General features: G+C 40.7%; 1 protein-coding gene across 2 annotated transcripts in view; it reads right to left on the bottom strand.

Moving 5' to 3' along the window:
- Positions 1-21,584, bottom strand: part of RBPMS (RNA binding protein, mRNA processing factor) — a 173,617-nt gene that overhangs the window by 48,923 nt on the left and 103,110 nt on the right. For both annotated transcript variants that reach the window (XM_057697830.1, XM_057697829.1), the window contains exon 5: positions 16,212-16,362. In XM_057697830.1, coding sequence (XP_057553813.1) covers positions 16,212-16,362 — 151 coding nt within the window. The remainder of the gene's footprint in view (positions 1-16,211; positions 16,363-21,584) is intronic.

The following is a 21,584-nucleotide window of genomic DNA, read 5'->3' as shown; positions in this document are numbered from 1 at the left end:
AACAAAGAGTAGCCCCCATTCTCTGTAACTACAGAAAGCCTGCATGTAGCAACGAAGACCCAATGCAGCCAATAAATTTAATTAATTCATTAAAAACAAAGAAAGAAAAATACCACTCAAATTAAATGGCCAATGAGTATATGACAAGATATTAAGTTTATTAATAAATGATTAAATGCCATGTCATTTTGGCCTATGAGACAGAATCAATCAGTTTATTTATGATAACAGTCCCAGTTGAGGGCGACAGTCAGGGAAATATGCATTCTCAAACCAAGAGCCTACTAAGTTTCCATCTTTGTGCCAGGAGCCATATTTGTTAATGGAATCAACCTACTCTTCATAAACACAAGATGAAAAATCAAGTAAGTTCAACTTCAGACTCAAGTGTCTAGTCTTTTTGGGGGAAAAGTCGGTGAACCCAAACAGATCATTATGGAATGACAGACCCATACTGTCTTGATTCTAGAAAGCCACCAAATGTTCAATGGTATTAAAGAGAGTGCAGAGAAACAACGAAAGGGCTTATACAAACAAAGAGAAAATGTCAAACAAACTCACCCACATCACTGAGTGTCTTCCCGTCTATACATTCCATCTCAGGGACCAAGGTCAGGTGTTAAAACAAGCAGAGGAGACATGTTCCAGGAATACTCCATCAATGGTACACTGCTACAAAGCTAACATTTCACACTAATCTAAATATTTAACTTTCTGCCCCCGAGCTTATTTAAGTATCTAGTCAATATCATTGCTCAGTCTGTTCTACGTTTTATTTTACGTGCATAATTCAAAGAACCTCTTTTTAGGAGATAAATTTCATTTCTTTTTGAGGACCACTCTGGCTGTTAAATGTCCCACATTTCTCCATTTTTAGTTTAATTTCATTGGGGGAGATTGCTGGACATGGAAAACTACTTTTCATTACCTTTCTGCTCACACATTTTTAAAATTAAGAAGAAAATAACCACTCCTATATAATGACCAGTAATCCTAGGGCTCTACTGCAGTTCCTAATTAAGTAATCTGAAGAATTTAAAAAACAAAAAACAACAATCTCTTTCTTTCTAAAAATCTCTTCCTCAGTGAGGTCATATAAGTGGCCTTTGTGTGTGTGTGTGTGTGTGTGTGTGGATTAAAAAATGTTGATTTGACCAAATACGTAGCAAAGAAACTCTTTATGTTCCAACAAGGACAGGTCCTACCAAGTACTTGGGGAAGCATATGGACAAAAGCACACTGTTCCACTCCTGAGCCACCAGGCAGGGAGAGACCATTATTCCTAAGAATAATGGACATATCAAAGCTCTGCAGAGTGAGGCAGTCTTGGAATCTCTTTCCATCAAAAAGATGCTCCCCTATGGCCAAAACAATCTTAAGAATGGAGCTGGAGGAATCACGCTCCCTGACTTCAGAATATAATACAGTATAGACAAAGCTACAATAATCAAACCAGCATGGTACCAGCAAAAAATTGACATATAGATCAATGGAACAGGATAGGAAGCCCAGAAATAAACCCAGACATTTATGGTCAATTAATCTACAACAAAGGGGGCAAGTATATGCAATGGAGAAAAGACAGTTTCTTCAATAAGTGGTGCTGGGAAAACTGGACCACTACATGTATAAGAATAAAATTAGAACATTCTCTAACACCATACACAAAAATAAACTCAAAATGGACTAACGATCTAAATGTGAGCCCAAATACTATAAAACTCCGAGAGGAAAACAAAGAACACTCTTTGACATAAACTGCAGCAGTATTTTTTTTGGATCTGTCTCCTAGAGTAATGGAAATAAAAACAAAAATAAACAAATGGGACCTAATTAAAAGCTTTTGCACAGCAAAGGAAACCATAAACAAAATGAAAAGACAACCTACGGACTGGGAGAAAATATTTGCAAACAAAGCTATTGACAAGGGATAAATCTCCAAAATATACAAACAGATCATGCAGCTTAATATCAAAAAATAAACAACCCAATCAAAAAATGGGCATGAGACCTAAATAGATATTTCTCCAAAGAAGAATACAGATGGCCAAGAGGCACATGAAAAGATGCTCAGTATCACTTATTATTAGAGAAATGCAAATCAAAACCACAGTGAAGTATTACCTCACACCGGTCAGAATGGCCATCACTTAAAAGTCTACAAATAATAAATTGCTGGAGAGGGTGTGGAGAAAAAGGAACCCTCCTACACTGATGGTGGGAAGGTAAATTGGTGCAGCCACTATGGAGAACAGTATAGAGGTTCCTTAAAAACTAAAACTAGAACTACCATGATCTTACAATCCCATTCCTGGGCATGTATCTGGAGAAAACTCTAACTCGAAAGGATAAATACACCCCAATGTTCACAGCAGCACTATTTACAATAGCCAAGGCATGGAAGCAACCCAAGCGCCCCCTGACCAATGAACAGGTAAAGAAGACGTGGTACATATATACAATGGAATATTAGCCATAAAAAAAGAACGAAATAATGCCATTGGGAGCAACATGGCTGGACCTAGAAATTACCATATTAAGTGAAATAAGTCAAAGAAAGACAAATATCATGATACCACTTACATGAGGAATCTAAAAAATGATATAAATGAACGTATTTATAAAACAAAAATAGCTTTACAGACATAGAAATCAAACTTATGGTTACCAAAGGGGATGGGGGGGTAGATAAATTAGCAGTTTGGGATTAACATATACACACTACTATATATAAAGTAAATATCAAGGACCTACTATATAGCACAGGGAACTATATTCAGTATCTTGAAATAACCTATAACGGAGAAGAATCTGAATAATATGTATATGTATGTATAACAAATCCCTGCTGAATACTTGAAACTAACACACCGTAAACTCACTATACTTCAATTATAGAAAACGGTTAAAAAAAAGATGCTGCCCCTTCGCTGACCCGAGGTATCAGAAAGAATAATGACTGAAATAAACTGAAACACCATGAAAACATAAACACATGAGTTCATTATGATACTCACAAGTAGGGAAAATGAAAGGGAAAAAAGTGGCAAATCCCCCCCCCCCCCCCCCCAAAACAGTGATCACTAATGCAGACAACCAGGCACTAATCTCATAAATTCAAAATTGGCAATGAAAGGGAAATAATCAGCATTTATTCTGCCTTTTTCTTTTTGGATGAAGTAACTGTATTTCACAGTAAAGAAACAGAATTAGTAAACTCACCATTTTTCAGCCCCTAATCAAACAGGAAACCAGGGAAACAAAGTTGAGAGACCTTTGCAATGGAGGGATTATGCTACTGCTACCCGAATCCACAGGACCATGTTAGCATCGCCAAACACAGAATAACCCAAACGTCAGCTATGTCATAACGCGATGCCACATGAAACACGCAGCACTACCTATGATGCGGATTCTTGACAAAAAAGGGTGAACCTGAATTTAACCATACCATTCAAATCCAATCAAGCCTTTCAGTTTGCAGTAAACAGAAGGGACACAGGAGCAAGTAAAAGTATACCTAAAGAAATAAACAGAAAAGCCCAGCAGGATGGTTTTTTCTCAGGAAGGCTGACACTTTCTTCAACACGTCAATGACATTAAAAAAAAAAAGAGAGAGTGGGGTAAGGGGATGGTCCTAGATTAAAAGACACTTAAGAGACTTAACTAGATGCAATGTATTGACCTGGTATGAACAATTCAACTGTAAAAAAGACCTGAGACACGTTTCAACATTTGTGATGAAAAGCCACACAAATATACACATTGATACTGACATGAACTGGATTATATACTACATGATACTCTGAAACCTGCTTTCATTCTCAGCTCTAGGCTTATCAGTAAATACACAGCTGATCTCTAACAATGGATTACCATGCAATCAAGGCTCTTTTCCTTGCGGGAAAAGGCTAGCGCAAGTGGTGGTTGCTCGGAGAGTAAATGAAATGAAAAATGTCAGGCTTGAAGTGTGCGACCCGCGCTTTTTGTCACCCTCCTCTTCATTCCCCAATGTGTGTAGCTCCTAGGATTTTAGCTGTCCTGAGAAACGATGGAGCTGGAGCCAGAAGAAACTTCTCTACTTGAACAAAACCATCTAATTAGTGGCTGAGGGTAGAGGAGTGTCTTTCTGTCTTTTAATTAAATATCTCTCAGGAGGTCAAGAAGATCACAGTGGCCAAACATTAACAGCTCTATACACGAAATTATGGTGCATTCCTGTTCCAAATTTCTCACTTAAGTTTAGCAAACATTTGAGGGGAGGTGAGATAAAAAGTGAAATAAAGTCCAGTTGTGCTTTCGAGATGTTTACTCTTTAGTAGGACAAACAGGCCTTTAAGGGACTGTGACAGGAAGAAGGCAGAGCAAAATTGAACTGTAGACACGGAAGCACCTAACTGTCCATCAATGGAGGAATGGATGGAGATGTGGTACATACATACAATGGAACATTACTCAGCCATTAAGAAGAATGAAAGGATGCCATTTACAACAACATAGACGGACCTGGAGATTATCATACTAAATGAAGTAAGTCAGACAGAGAAAGAAAATATCATGTGATAGATGGCACTTTGAAATCTAAAAAACGATACAAATCAACTTATTTACAAAACAGACTTATTTACACTCACAGACTTAGAGAATCAACTTATGGTTACCAGTGTTGGGGCAGGGATAGATTGGGAGTTTGGGACTGACATGTACACACTGCTGTATCTAAAATAGATAACCAACAAGGACCTACTATGTAGCACAGGGAACTCTGCTCAATACTCTGTAATAATCTAAATGGGGAAAGAATTTGAAAAACAATAGATACATGTGTATGTATAACTGAAGCACTTTAACAATGCTGTGTTAGTTTCAGGTGTATAGTAATCAACTATACCCCAATATAAAATAAAAATTGGAAAAAAAAAGACATGGTGGGGGGTGGGGGGAAAGAGATGTATCTTGTGAAGGAAGGAGTATTTTTGACTTTTGCAGGTAACTGTGGATATTCCTTTTTCATATTACACCAAAAAATTTGTTGCACTGTGGAACCTGAAACCATATCAATGAGCTTTTTGTATCTTTACATTAAATTCCATTTAATATTTTAGATGGATTTTTTTTAAAAACAATGCATGATTTTATAAAATGATGCATTGGTCATCTGGAAAATACTAGTTCTCCATATGTTGACTAATTCATTATTCAAAAAGAAATTCATTAATATCACCACTGATATCAACAAAAAAGTCTTTAAGTGTTGGCAAGCTATCAAATTCATGGTGGTAGACGTAAGTTTTCAAAAATCCTAATTTTTGTTTTAGAGCTCAAAGTTTATTATTGCAACAAATTCTTTTGTTTTTCTTGAAATGATAGGCTCATTTCATTAATTTTCACGAAAAAGAATGCCAAGTATCCAAGTCTGAACAACCAGTTTGTCTATCGTTATTCTTTCAAGTACAAATGGCAGCCAGTTCAGCTCACAACTTAACTGCAGAGCAGCTTTACTGTGTGCTAGCCCATTTTGCCAAAGGACTTGTATTTAAGAGCAGAGACTGAATAAAATTAATCATTTTATTATTAATTCCTAAGGACCGTCTTGGGTAAAACTTTTCCCCCCTTAATGCGTCGTGTGAGGCAATGAAAAATACAGTGATTACTAGTACAGTTTGGTGCCACTGTCTTGACATGTACTAAGGTGCCAGTAGTTGTGTTTACCACTACACAGTGAGAAAAACAAACTCTTCTCATGAAAATAGCTTAGACCTTAGGAACTCCCTGAATGGGTCTTGGAGACCAACCAGGGGTTGGCAGACAAATTCTTTTGAGAACTGCTGTACAAGAAAAAGTGTCTCTGTATTTGAGGATTACAAGCTATGAAAAAGCAGAAGAAGAAACAGAGAGCCCATAACACACTTTAACCAAGAAAGCGATGCCTTCCTTTTAACTAGCAGGTGAGGAGAGTACACGGCCTCAAAAGAACGAAGTTTGTGGCGGCTGTTTCTTCTGGATTGTCCCAGTAAATTAACTCCCTTGATTCTCTCATTTCTGTGCAGAGGTAATGAATAATTTGAGTTTACAAAACACTAAAGCTGGGGCGGTTATTTGCATTACAAAAGAATTCTGTGATTTCCAGGGAGATCTGACTTCCTGAGTTAAGGCATTTGTTTATAGCTGATCAATGATCAGATAAACAGGAAACAGAAATTCAAAGCAAAATGTTAACAGCACTGCTAATCAAAGACAGGCTACTCATTAAATCACAATGTAAATAAATTGGATCAAATTAGCTGATGCTGTAATACCATACCTTTCACATAAAATAAGATATATTTATATGGAAGCCATTCTTACCAAATCCATTGCCTAATATTTTAATATTATCGTTACATTTAATTATTAAAATTATTGCAATTATACACATAAAGCAAAAACCAGGAATCTGTGCAGGTTGGAAGAGAAGAAAGAGATGGAAGTGGACTGTAAACCATGGTGTGGCTCAGGAAGTGATTCTTCTCTTTAAAAGGAAAACAATACTTTTGCTTTTTCAGAGTGGGACATATGTGGAAATAAATATTGGGTTTAGGTCTCTGGTTTCTAAGAGTATTTTGCTGTCCTTATTTACTGCAGTTTTGTTTCACGTTTTTATTTCTCAGAATGTCCAGGGGCTTAGGCATCTGGTGCCCTTATATATCCTGAGTGCCAAATACACATCCTGACTCATAACAATGGGCTTAGGAGCTCCTGCTGGAACTGGGGCTGAGGGTGTTCAGAGAATGCTCAGTGGGTGACTCCATCTTTATGCAGCCTTAGTACACAGAATGGAAGTCACTGGCATGTTTCATTGAACATCACTTCTGACAGGTTCAAACTGGTCCAGAGCAAGGACAGAGAGCCTCGATGGTCCCCACTGCAGAGCTGCCTCAGAGGCAATGGATGTGTAAGTCAAGTCATCCTGCAAGCTCAGCTTTCATACTCTGCTGTCCTCATCTCTTTCCTCTCAGCAGCTGGCCGCCTCCTGTCTCCTCCTCCCTGTGTCCATCTCCTGACCTCTTTCATTTACTATTTCCCAATGCCCCTGACCTCCCAAAGACTCATCACTACTGTCTTTCTCTCGAACTTCATTTTCACCCTTGGGCTCCCTCCCATCAAAACCCTTAGCAGCAAGGGCTGGGCTAAGAAAAACAGGCAAAATAATGGTTTGAAGACCTCACCATTATCAATTCCTCTTCTTGGTGGAAAGGGTGGATGGAGAGGGAGGGCGGCTTTAGTCCTAAACATGTCACCTCTCTAAGGTATTTCCAGTGGCATTCTGAGTCAAATTTGGCAAAATTTGGGTAAGTGCCTTCTTCCCACTACCCAATTTCCTTCTCTACATAAAAGATATGGTGTTCTGCTCCCTTTCCTGTCTTCCCAGTGCAGCTTCCTAGAGCTTAAAGAAGGAGATTCTGCCTTCCTAAAGCGTGAGACTGCCGTGTTCAACGATCTCCATTCTCTCCCTACCAGTTAGTTTAAAAATTCCTCAGCCTGGCACTGAAGGCCCTCACCACCACCCCCTTACTTTTCTTTAAAAATAATGCTCTGGTTATACAATCCTGGATGGAAAGGTGTTCAGGAGGTAAGCGACAAATGATAAAGACAGTATGATCAGAGGTTGTAACCAAACTAAACCAAACAAAAACAACCTGTGACACTCTGAATTTTTATGCATATATATAATTGCATAGAAATGTATGTAGAAAGATATACAACGAAATGTTAACAGTGGTTATTTCTGGATGGGAGGAAAATCTAGAATTTTAACTCTTCAAATTTCATTTATGGTCTCCTTACTTTTATAACTAACATAAAAGGGATCGGGCATAATCATTTGACAAAAAATACAATTTTTATAAGTTTAAGTGTAAAAGAGAAGATTCAAGAAAAAAGGATGATCAGGCCAATTTCTCAAATGCAGATGGGCTCTGGCTGTGATCGTAAGATCACCATACGTCTGTCTCCAGGGATGGTCCCTAAAATAGACTGAAACCTTTGATCTCCCCAAATAACAGATCCAATATCCAGTCAGACAATCCCTCACAGTTCTATGTTAGTTTTCCTTAAAAAACAAACAAACAAAACAAAAAATCTGCAGGACTAAGTGTTTCAGTTTTATCTTTTACGTAAAGAGCAGGCAAGGTTTTTTGCTGATCTGGTCGATCGCTTTGAAAATTAAAAGTGAAACACTTCCTGCAGACTGCTCATCAGGCTTTTGGGACTTTACAAAGAGGCACTGCCTAGAGAGCACACTATCTCCTTAACCATAAACTGGTGACGATTTATGTTGGTTCATAAATACTCAGTTTCAAGGAGTGGGCAGCGAGGTCTTAGGATCCCAAACAACGTATTGAGTAAATAAACCAGGGCTGTAACACACACCTTTCCACCATGTTCACTGCCATTTCCATCTGAATGACCTGAAAAAACCTCCTAAGTGACCTGTGTGCGTGTCCTCCAAGTATAAAGCAAAGAAGTCAAATATCCTAGCTGATGATGCCATTATTTACTCAACTAAAATACATAAACTGTTCAAAGTGGTCACTTCTTTTCTGAAATAATGACTCAGAATTAACTACACCAAAACTAAATAAAAACTGTCTAGTAGCTCATTTTGGTCAACTGCTTAAGGATACGTTTTAGAGTTAATGCACCCTGGCCATCAAAATCTGGTACTTTTAAATACAGCTGATTCACTTTGTTGTACAGCAGAAACTGGCACAACAGTGTAAAGCAATTATACTCCAATAAAGAGCTAAAAAAAAGAAAAAAAAAATCTGGTACTTTAAAGAGTTATACTGAAGCCTGATTTTCACTAAGTAGTGACCTGCCCTTATAATTTGATGTAGGCCTCTGGGGGTTTTAGTAGGACCATCTTCTAAGGCTTGAGTTTAAAGCACTTCCTAAAGAATATCTCAAAAACGGCGACAGCCAAAAGCACCCTGCGGGCTGTAAGTTAGGTGGTATGGTGCAGCGAGACGAGCAACGGGTTTCAGAACCAATGAGGTTAAAAATGAGCTGTGTGACTCTGCGGAACTTACTCAGACCCTGTGTTTCAATATCCTTAGCTGGAAAGCAAGTATTTTACAAACAGTTCTTAAGGCTACAGCATAGTTGCTCAGTAAATGTTTGTTTCCTCTCTTCCCATAATAAACACCTATGGATCAACCAACCACCCGAATTCCAGGAGCTCAGGAGCTTGCTGGACTCCCTTGAGACATCAGATAGTTAAGACAGAGAGCCCTGGGGACTTCCCTGGTGGCACAGTGGTTAAGAATCCACCTGCCAATGCAGGGGACACGGGTTTGGTCCCTGAGCTGGGACGATCCCACATGCCTCGGAGCAACTCAGCTCGTGTGCCACAAACTACCAAAGCCCGCGTGCCTAGAGCCCATGCTCTGCGACAAGAGAAGCCACCACAATGAGGAGCCCGTGCACCACAATGAAGAGTAGCCCCCACTCGCTGCAACTAGAGAAAGTTCGTGTGCAGCAACAAAGACTCAACACAGCCAATAAATTAATTTAAAAAAAATACTAATGCTAATATTTAGAGAGAAAGAGAGAGAGAGAGAAAAGAGCCCTACAGACACGTCTAGCACCACCCCTCTGTTCCAGCAAGGTAACTGTGCCACCTGCATAGACAGGGCCCTAGAGCCAGTGCGACACAGAGAGACTGGTGAAGGGCTGTGAGAGCCAGCTATTACCTCTGGCCCTGCCAGGCCATTTAATCTCACTGGGCATCAGAACTTTGTCCTCAAGGTAAAGGGGTGTATTAATTCAAAAATCAGATAGAGATCCACTTTCAGTGTAAGCCTGCTAAAGGCACAGAGGGATAAACATCAAAATGTTAAAAATGGTGATTTTCTCGGGGTGGTAGAATTTTATTCACTTATTTTCTTCTTTAAATTGTCAGGACCGCCTGAAAATGCTTTTCCTCTGAGAAGCACGTAGAATTTTTATCACCAGAAAAAACTGAAACGATTTGCCTTATGAAACATCAAACACAAAAATGCAAGGAAGTTGCTTTTCAGAGTGGGGGGGGGGGGGGGGGGGGGGAAGACTTGCCCTTCTCCCCAGACGACACCTGCAAGTCTGTCTTTCCCCTGCCTCCCTCTGCCCAGCTTGGTTAGATCTTCCTCAGGCCCAGCTGCCATCTTTCTAGACGACCCCTCCCCAAGGACAGCAGCTGTGGGATACACAGCGCCTGGTACTGGTGGCTATCGGCACACTTTCAGAGCAGCGGTGGGCACTGCAGAGACACCCTTGGTCTCTCGAGTGGCACACGCTGTGCGTGGTGCCCTGCAGAACGCAGGCCTGCCAAGCTCTATGCCCTGGGCACAGGGAGCTTCGGCCCAGGCCCTGGAAGGCCCCCTCTGCACAGAGGCGATGGTTAAGAGATTTCATGTTTGCTGAGCGTTGGTCCCTGGGAGGGCACTTGCCAGGTACTTTAAAGGCTTTTCTGAACTTTCGCAGGAGCTCTTCAGACATGAGACAGAAAAGCTCACTTCCCGATGGCTGGGGTCACTCTGGGACAGATGGGAAATTCCAGTGGTGTGGCAGGAAAACCAGGAAGTGGTCTGATTACTCACCAAAGGGTTATGTGCTTGCCAGGCTTTAAAAGCATCATTCTAAGAGAGCACTGGTTTTCTTTGGGGGGAGGGGATGCAGGTAGGGCAGGGGTCGGGGAGGACAGTGAGTAGTAGGGAGACCTTAACTTTACAATTCCTTGCCCTGCTGGTGATTCTCAAAAATGACTGTGTATCAGAATCACCTGAAGAGCTTTTGAAAGCACATAGCATATGTCCTAGACCAGACCCACAGAATCAGAATCCTCAAGGCTGGACTACAGGAATCTGAACTCTGCTAAGTTCTAGAGCCTTTTGATACTTGCTGCATCAATCTGAACTGAAAGGGGAGGATCCGTCTGATGTGAGTACGGGCTCCGTGAAGCTGCCTCCACCTTTAAGGGCACTATGATGATACGGTACGCCACAATGTAAACAGATCCAGAGCGCTGATTAAATTAAAGTCAGTCTGTATTATGACAAAACTCACCAAGTAAGACACTTGAAGTATGTGCATGTTATCATATCCCACTCATACTCATTAACACTGTGAAATTTAAAAGTTCCATATGACAAAGCAGAAAATGCAATCTGTGGCATCTTTAAAAACTTCACCTATTTTTCTAGGTGCTAAGATACTAAGTATACAAAGCAGCAGAAAAACTACAGATCCTACAAGAGACAAACATACACTCTTCTACGCACCTATTAACAGTCACTGGGTACTCACCATGTGGCCCCTCTTCCAACTTTTACATTTGTCAATTAATCTAATCCTCACACCCGTACGAGTATGTTCCATTATTGCCATTTTATAGTTGAGAAAACTGAGGCACAGAGAGGTTAAAGTCATTAGACCCAACTTACAAAACTAGTAAGTCACTGGCCACAATTTATTAAATCCAGGCTCTACCACTTGAGGTATTGACTGCTCAGGTTAGTGTAACAGAATACCGCAGACCGGGTGGCTTAAATAATAGAAATGAATTTCCTCATGGTTCTTGAGGCGAGAAGTCTAAGGTCAAGGTGTCCGTAGGGCTGGCTTCTCCTGAAGCCTCTGTCCTTGGCTGGCGGTGGCCTCACGTGGGTCTTCCCTCTGTGTGAGCACACCCCTTACGTCTCTCTTCTTCGAAGGCATGTGATTAGGGTCCACCGAATGGCCTCATTTTAATTTAATCAGCTCTTTAAAGGCCTCATTTCCAAATATGGTTACACTTGGAGGCAACCCCCAAGTGGGGGTTGGGGGGATGGGAGAGAGGGAGAGATACAATCCACCCCAAACACCTGATGACTGTGTAACCTCAGGAAAGTTCCTGGACCTTCCTAGGCCTCAGTTTCTTCAATCGCAACACAGTGCTATTGAGAATCACATGGGATAATTTGTGTAAAATGCTTAGCAGAGTGTCTGACATATAGTGTCATCATTTTATAGAGGAAGAAAACAAAGCTCAGAGAGATGGTGACTTGCCCTGTATTCATCTCTAAAGTGGAGTTCTTACACTACAGAACACTATTTCCCTGTACAACCAAATGCACAATCTAGCACAATTTTATATAATTTATAAACTCTATATGTCTCTTGACTTCCTGCCTTTTCACAGTATTTTTCTTTATCACATAAAAGGGAGAAGGAGAAGCTCAAATGAACGAACGTTTAGTTAGGGAAGTATACTACTTTCCTGGGATTGGTCATGAATCTCTCTCATCTTTTCTCCTAATTTACAAAGACAACTGGCTATAGCCACACAGCATGACACCTCAGAAGACCAATACCTACTTTTAACTATCAGGAAAGAAATGCAACTCAATTATTTGTAAAAAAATTAAGATTGTCCTTGGACTTTCCTGGTGGCACAGTGGTTAATAATCCGCCTGCTGGGCTTACCTAGGTGGCACAGTGGTTGAGAATCCGCCTGCCAATGCAGGGGACATGGGTTGGAGCCCTGGGCCAGAAAGATCCCACATGCCGTGGAGCAACTAAGCCCGTGCGCCACAACTATTGAGCCTGCGCTTTAGAGCCTGTGAGCCACAACTATTGAGCCCATGTGCTGCAACTACTGAAGCCCATGAGCCTAGAGCCCATGCTCCGCAACAAGAGAAGCCGCGGCAATGAGGAGCCCACGCAGCACAACGAAGAGTAGCCCCCACTCACCACAACTAAAAAGAAAGCCTGCGCACAGCAAAAAAGACCCAACACAGCCAAGAAAATAAATAAATAAATTTATAAAAAAAAAAAAAAAAAAAGAATCCACCTGCCAATGCAGGGGACATGGGCTCAATCCCTCCGCCAGGAAGATCCCACATGCCGAGGAGCAACTAAGCCCGTGCGCCACAACAACTGAGCCTGCGCTCCAGAGCCCACGAGCCACAACTGCTGAGCCTGTGTGCTGCAACTACTGAAGCCCGTGTGCCTAGAGCCCGTGCTCCTCAACAAGAGAAGCCACTGTGACGAGAAGCCTGCACATAGCAAAGAGTAGCCCCTGCTCGCCACAACTAGAGAAAGCCCACGTGTAGCAACGAAGACCCAATGCAGCCAAAAAATAAAAATTTAAAAAAAGACTGTCCTTTACATTTGCCTAGTACTCTACATATATTACTCCCATTTAATCCTCAAAACTATCTTATCGTTTTTAAGATTTTTTGTTTTGGATGGGGATCATTTTAAAAGTCTTTCTTGAATTTGTTACAATATTGCTTCTGCTTTATGTTTTTGTTTCTTGGCCCCGGAGGTATGTGGGATCCTAGGTCCCCCACCAGGAATCAAACCTGTACCCCCGCCCCCCGCATTGGAAGGCGAAGTCTCAACCACTGGACCACCAGGGACGTCCCAATATCGTTTTATTCAGCTCTCATAACAATCACGTGAAGAAGGTATTATTCCCATTTTTCAGCCGAGGGAACAGGAGCACAAGGTTAAAAGTTTTTCTTTAAGTTGCAATATCTGGTTTTCTCATCCTTCGTGCTTGGCACGGAGCAGGCACTCAGAGAATAAGGTGGTCTGATTGGGGGCGATCTAGACTGAGCTGCAAGGAATCTCTCTCAAATCCTTCATATGGGCCAAGTTTCCTGACGACTGTGATCTCCACTAAGCCCGTGGAAGGACAGCTCTTCTAAGGCAGAAACCACAGGCCCCTTCTTCCCCAGTGTCTAGCACACCTGGTGCTCATTTAAGTTCAACAGATATTTCAGAAATGAGAGTTCAAGTAAATATTTGTTTGTATAATCGAATCACAGCACATTCTTCCTTTAGCAATGGCAGTACTTTTCAGCCATCACCGCGCAAAAAACATCAACAAAGGAAGCATTTATAAAACCTCTCTCTCACGGCCTGCAACAGAGAAGCCTACAGGCCTTTCCCAACCCATAATCTTATGATTCCATCACCGTCTACTCCTGATAGGTAGTTAAACTCACCACCTCTAGTACCAGTTATAGGCATGATGCAGTTGGATTCACCAGTGCAGAACCGCTACAATATTCTTAGTCTGTGGTGTGCTTCAGGGAAAACAATTTTGCCTATGTGACAGAAAAGTTGACAATGTCCAGAGGTAATTATAATGAATGATAAAGTCAATCTCAGTGGATGGTGTAATTGCTGTCTGTCGAGGCCCCTATGTCATTAAAAAGGAGCTATATTAAGAGAAATCATGCTAACATTTTCTCAAGAATACACTGGTGTTTGGGTTTTTTAAAACTTCAAAGTTTGTTTTGCCATGAGCAGCCAGGCAAGTTTTGACCCTGCCATGGAAACTATCTGACCGCTTCTGGGCGGTTCCATACACAGGGAAGGGAGGTAGGCAGAGCCAGCCAGAGCAGTGCTCTAAACTCTGCTTTGAGCTCTCCTGTAACTTCAGGGACTTGTGGATGTCCAGTCTGTTCCTCTCTCTTGCTTTCATGTACCCATTGTGGACTGGCCATCACCTCTTTGGCTAACAACTTCACAGAGCTGTTGCAGCAAACTTAGGGGAAAAAAATCCAAACTCCCAGAAAGAAAAGCATTCAATCAAGAACTGAAAGGATAACGTACTGCCAGCATGACACGTCCTATCTGAATTAATGTTTTCAAAATACTCTGAGATCTGAAGCAGGCAAATTACTAGGAAAGTAAAGAGTTACTCTAGGTTGTCTTTTCTAAGTAAAAGCATCGTACAAATACTCTTTTCTGATGCCTTAAAGAGAGAAGAAATTTCAGAAACAGATGAAGAGGCACATAAATGAAACAGTTCTGCACGTAGCCAAATTAAAATATTAAATGTATCCACTTATCATCACTAATAAATATTTACTAAACATATGCAATACACAAAGCACTGGGCTAGATGCTGTTAAGGATACAGAATCAGTACAAAATGTGCATACGTCCTTCTGTAGTACAACTGCACCATAAGATGACACTTTTGTTTACATTTTCCAAATAAACAAAGGTTTTAAGTTTCCCTAGGACGTGGAAGAACAAAATATTTTTTTTTTCTCTGTTATGATTTCTTGGCTTCATAGAAAAACTGTAGCACACACCGAGGGAGAAACTCTTCTTTCATCTGTTAGTTTCCACTGATAAGCAGCAGTTTTTCAAGAGGGACCGAGCTACAGAATGACTGTAATTTCCACAACAACCTGATTAAATCTGACGTGCGCATGACACGGGGGAGAAAGGAATCCATGTGCCCTTCGATTTCAATAAGAAAAGCTGAAGCTTACTGTCAGTGAAGGCAGGAAGAAGACCAAGATCATGTGGCTTGGAAAGAAAGATCAAGAACGAGAGGACAGAAATAATCCAAGTAACAGCAAGGCACTTGGGATTCCTTGAATGTCCTGCCGTATTCAATCACATACAGCCATGCACTTGGAAGGAAAAGTTAAGGCCTCTCTCACGCCTCACTTCTGCAACTGACTGAACTTGAGAAAGGAAACTAAGACAACCTTTTCAAGCTATTCAATCAAAGGCAGAAATTGTAGCCTGGACATGTAAGGAAATAAGCTCATTAGGTGGGGGGTACAATACTTGTTTTGCAATTAGTCAGTGTCTTTACTTAATTAATTTAAAACAGGAAGCCCCGAATTTCCTTAAAGCTTTCCTGGTATTAGTTTGTTAGAATTTACTATTCTACTACATAAATTCTTTGTGTATGTTTACTTTCCCTCCTAGATTTATGACTAACTATACTCAAAAACAGAACTTCTTACTATCTGCTTCTTTCATGTTTAATATTCTATTTCCTCAAAGCCACAGAATTAATATTCTTCAACAAATGAAGTAAAGTGAATACTGAGAACCAGCTCTCATGATCCAAGGTTGAGGAAATAAATAACGTTTATAACCCCAAGGCAAACAGGGCATACTCACAGCAAGGTCAAGATCACATTAAGGAAATCTACAGCACTTAAAACAAAATTTGGTAGTTACAGTTCTGATCAAGCTGAAACATCTTTTGGCTCAGCCAATCATGAACAAGATTGCTGTATTTGGAATTCAGACAGCAAGAATAGGCAGCCTCTTCTCAGAAATGGAAAATGACACCCAGCCAGCTCTATGTCCCATGGTATAATCTCACATAAAGCACTTGAACAATTCTTAGTTATTTTTTTTTTTCCAAAATGAAAAGTAGATCAACTTACATGGCTCTCTGGCAATGAACTGAGGTACAGTGTTGGGCAGAGGAGTACTAGGGTTTGGAGTCCCTACTAGTTTGTTCTTGGCCATCTTCGTGTTTGCCTTAGCAAACTCTAGTCGTAGTGTTTGCGGAATTTCAGGATCGAAGCGGATGCCCTTTGGAAATAAAGAACAAATGGAAGATGTTTTCATTTCCTTAGAGTCAAACCGGAATGGTGACAAAATAAACACACCAGTAAACCCGGCCTATCAGAAAGAAAAAAGTCAGCAAGAGCTCTCGTTCTCACTACTTACACAGAATACACAAAAACCCATAACATAGCATGTCCACGGAGTCAAGGAGATTTAGTTTACTGTATTAAAAATTCAGCTGCATGGTTTTTCATCTAGTCCTTTTCTTTTTGGACTAAACTTTCAGGTTCAAATTTTAAATCTGGCCCAGCAAATTCCTAGCATAGTTAAACACTAATTAATGGCTACCAATAAGGATAAATTAATGTAAAGCTCTGTGCGACACTGGAAAAGTCTAACAACTGAAATCGTAAGAGGCAAGGTTTGACCAGTGTTTAAGACAATGTAATTCTTCAATGCCTCAGTCTCATCACCTCTAGAGGGGGAGAATTCCCAGCCTTTTGTAACTGGAAAGCTTTCATATTGGTGGTATGTGTACCCAGAGTTATTAAGTAGACAAGAACTAAACAGTTTTCGGATTTCAATATATCTGTATCATTTAATTCCAGTTAGCTTACAGATTTATATGAATGTCTTGATGTGGTAAGGTCCTGATTTTGATTAGAGCTGGCTATTATTAGCTTTACGGATAGACAGACAACAGATTACATGGGCCAAAGAGAGGGGAGTAATTTCAATTACCCTTAACCCTATTACTGTGCTTTGCCTAAACCAAATATAGCCATTCACATAAGTCAAAAACAGTATAAAACACAAGACATAGGGCACGATAAGTATTCTAAAACCTTCCCGCAATTCAAGAATGTCTCTAACACTGAGCACAGAGAATACTCTCAGGATATTTATGTCCAATGCTATGATTCTAGACCCCCAACAATAGCATCAAATAGACATCCCAGATATTATGGTGCATAAATGTACATTCAGCGCAGACTTAGGTACCATTTGTATGATGTGTTCTGGGAAAGGAATGAAGTTCTGAAGATGAGTACTGTAAGAACACAGGTTTTCAGTTTAGCACCCGCTAGTAAGAGTCTCTAACTCTGTAGGCCAGAATGAACAACTCTGACCTTCACAGGCTCAGCTCCAAAGATGGGAGGAAGAGCCTGCGGCTTGATGGGAGCAGCACTGAGAGAAATAAGGACGTGGGGTGGGGAAGGGAGGTCCTCAGGGAGGCACAGCAAAAGCCCCAGAGCCCTGACCCACCGACGTCCTAGAGGGGGTGGAATTTCTTTGTGAGCCTGACCTACACACTGTCTAAGAGGAAACCAACTGAAGGCAGCAAACAGGTGGAGGTGGACAAGAAGAAAAGGAATCCTCTAGTGCAGCCTTCACCAGTGATAAACAGTGAAGTTGTAAACAAAATTCGTTAACTGGTCTCAGTTTTTGTTTTAATTTGGGAAACCTCAGTATTATCTTGCCAAAAATAAAAAATAAAAAAAAAATATCTATATAAGGGGAGAAAGACAAAGGACCACTCTGAAGCAGTGTTTGCTTCCATCCACTTCCACTAAGGGCATCTCACTATCATAGCTGATATCACAACAGAGTAAATATTTCCAAATACGGATCAGAAGAGCTGTGGTCTCTCCTGGGAGACAAGCATAGTCCCTGGCTGTCGTTTAAAGGTCTGCTGCGGAAGGACCTGCGTACTCATCTCACACCCCATCCAACTACACACAGAAACAACTTGCTATCAGAGTGTCCTCCTTGGGCACTTAACGCCGTCACCCTTCCTGTGAAGCAGCAGCTTTCCGAATAACCCTGAGCCCACATCAAGGAGAGCAACGTGGGTAACATGAAAAGAGCATCCTGGGACCTGCCAGGGGTCCCCTAGAGTCCTTACTCTCAGAGAACGAGGCTGCACGTCTGCATCCTACGTCTCAGCTCTTGCGCAGATGTGCCAGAGCTGTTCACAGAGGCTCCACACAACGTGCTCGCCTCTTACACAACCTGGTCTCGTGACTCAGGTCCTAAAACACGCTTAACTGAGTTGCCCCCACTCCCCAGCCCCCTCTTCATACCCCTCCTCCCTGTGTGAGCTAAAATAACACCACCATCATGTTCCAAATCAAAGTTCCAGCTCCTTATTAAAAAAAAAAAAGCTCAGAAGTTAAAATGACCTAATTTGTTTGGCAGCTGATACAGAGGCCGGAGGCTTAGAATACAAGTCACATTCCTCTAACATCTTTAGCAGCAATACCATATTTGGTAATCAATATCCTGCTCAGCTCAGTTTCTATCCAGAGGGATTAGCCAAGCCAAAAACATTTTAAATGTTAAAGGATAAAGAAGGCGGGGCGGGGGGGGGGGGGGCGGGGCGGGGATAGAGAACATGGAAGTGGAGAGGAAGAAAGGAGAGGAGGAAGATGAAAAAGAGGAAGACAGATAGGAAGGAGACATAAAAACAAACACAACAAACAAAAACCCTTGTGCTTTTAATTAAAGCCTAATAAGATTATTCTTTGGCCACAGTGACTTCACATTAAATGCTGTCAGGATAAGACAACTACTAAATCAAAGGGGGAAATCTGTGCCTTTCAAAATCAACTTTTCCCTCTCCTGACTATCATTCACCAAAACCCTTCTTGTAAGTGAACAGAAACTCTTCTGATTGCAAGTGATGTCTTATTTCTTTGGTGTCCAGAAAGAACAGTTTCTGGATATCTGTATGATATTAGTTTGAGAACAAGTTACTTAGAAGCAACAACATGCTGACTGGCTATAGGAACGGCCAATAGCCTCTCCAAGATGGCCTAAAACACTGTGACCAAAGCAACACAGGTTTATCGCGAACTGCAAAAGCTAAACTCCCCACGCAGGGCAAACTCTGGGAGATAGAAAGTATCCTTAGTAGTCTACTATACCTAGGAGTATATCAGGGCAGTTGCAAATCCACATGCTTACGTGTTATAGACTGAATGTTTGTGTCCTCCCAGAATCCATTTTGATGCCCTAACTCTCAATGTGATGGTTTTGGAGGCAGGACCCCTATTCAGGGATTAGCGCCCTTTGGAGGAGAAGAGACACTAGATCTCTCTTTCCAAAAGCACACACCAAGGAAAGGCCACGTGAGAACACACTGAGAAGGTGGCATCTGCAAGGCAGAAAGAGGTTCCTTACCAGATGCTGAATCTGCTGGCAACTTGATCTTGAACTTTCTAGCCTCCAGAACTGAGAGAATTAATGTTATTACACCACCCTGTCTCTGGTATTTTGTTATAGCAACCAGAGCTAAGATACCTTAATAATATGGCTTTCTTTCTGGCATTATAGTTCCTAAAATACCTCACAATACTCTTTCTGAACTTCCTATAGTCTCATCCAGGTAAATCTCTTCTCCACCAGCCCCATCTCCAACCCCACCCTTCCCTTCATTGCAAGTGACTCAGCCCATAGGACAGTTTCATTCAACCACCTTTGTTGACTTACGAGATTACTATAAGTCTTAACAGTTCAATCTCAAAAGCTACAGAGAGCAATTAGAAACTGGAAGGAAAATTCAAAGCCTGCATTTGCATACTGCTCTAAACTCAGAGTATAGTACTGCATTTAGGACTTTGTTGGGGGAATTTTTTTAAATCCTCTTCCCCACCCCCTCCTTCTCTTTCTCCCAAAATTAAAGCTTAAGAACTCTTCGTAAATAGAAAATCTTGAAGAGAATTTTCTGAGCTGTAGACTTAGACCCCTCAATGCAAATTTGCGTTTCCTATTTAAACTGAATTAAGATTCTCAGCAAGTTACAGAGCTTTAAAATGCCATTTTTATTGCTCTACAAACTATATCAAAGGCTGGAGTCCTAGAAGGATAAAGGAAGAGCTAGTATATATAGTAAAACACAAGGAAATGAGCAAGGTCAAAGGAAACCACCAAACCTTGAAGACCCAAGCCTACAGGAATGTAGAGTCACTGTAAATGAACGGTAGCTCTTTCAGTGACTTTCTGGGGGACAAAATGGAGACGCTACTAATTAAATGTGCTGTGAAGCTCAGACCCCAAGGAGTGCTCCTATTTCTCCAGCTGTTGTGACACTGGCTTCTTCCGCACAGAGGCTGTAGTGGAATGATTTATTGGCTGCAAATCGTGGGTTTGGAATCATATGATTATTCTGAACATAAAGGTTCAACAACCACTCCAACTCTTTAGTAGTGTCACAGGTATCAATATCATCCCATGAGTGGGATAAATACTAGCCAAGAGTTTATTCATGGAATAAAGAGAAAATTATCTTAGCTCCATGTCTGAAATATATCCTGTATCGGATGACTTCTTACCACTCCCCCTGCTCTCACTCTAGTCCAAGCTACCATCATCTCTCCCCCAGATTCTCCACCAGTTTGTTCACTGAACTCATGGATTCTTAAAATAAAAAGAAAACATGAAATTGTGGATAATGCATTATGGGTATGGTTGCGACATTAAAAGCAACACGTAACTCCACGCAGAGCGCCATGAATCAAACAAAAAACTTAAGCCCTATATCAAAATATAGTCATATGAGGATATATTTATATGCTTTAAATTAAAATGAAATATATATTTCCTTCTTTCCTTAAACAATTTTCCATTTTAACCATTTTCCACTAACAGCCTTTTTCAATTAACTGGCACTGACTGCATGATCAACTTAAGCGGCAAAAGTCAATAACAAGATAGCTTTTCAGTTGCTTTCCTTACAAATGGCATCACAACCTAATGGACTATAAGTTCAAAGATCACAGCATGGAGATAATACACAGTAATAATCAATGAAAAGTCAAATATACCTTAAATGGACAACAAAAAAATTTTATTCATTGAATAAAGCGAGAAAAAAAAAGAAGAGCAGGGCTATTCTAGAATGATTAAAATATCCTTAGAGCTCTACCCTCATATGCAATATGTGGTCCTTGATTGAACAAACCAGATGTAAAAGACCTCTCGTGGGAAAATGAAGAAAACTTAATATAGAATGGACATTAGGTGATATCTGGAAATTGTCAATTTTATTGGGTGTGATAATAGGGTAATGTAGGAAAATGTCTTTAGTTTTTAGTGCTGAAATACAAAGAATATATAATGACAAAATGTCCTAACAGCAGGTATTTATTTTAGAATACTTGGGACAAAATTGAAGTAAATGCAACATAACGTTAAGTTGGTAATTTCTGATGGGTTCATGGATGTTCATCACTCTCTCTCTACCT

This window comes from Hippopotamus amphibius, chromosome 10 (genome assembly GCF_030028045.1).
Source record: "Hippopotamus amphibius kiboko isolate mHipAmp2 chromosome 10, mHipAmp2.hap2, whole genome shotgun sequence".
In the NCBI taxonomy this organism is placed as follows: domain Eukaryota; kingdom Metazoa; phylum Chordata; class Mammalia; order Artiodactyla; family Hippopotamidae; genus Hippopotamus; species Hippopotamus amphibius.
The sequence above is the reverse complement of the archived record's forward strand: the minus strand, read 5'-3'. Positions and strand labels throughout refer to the sequence as shown.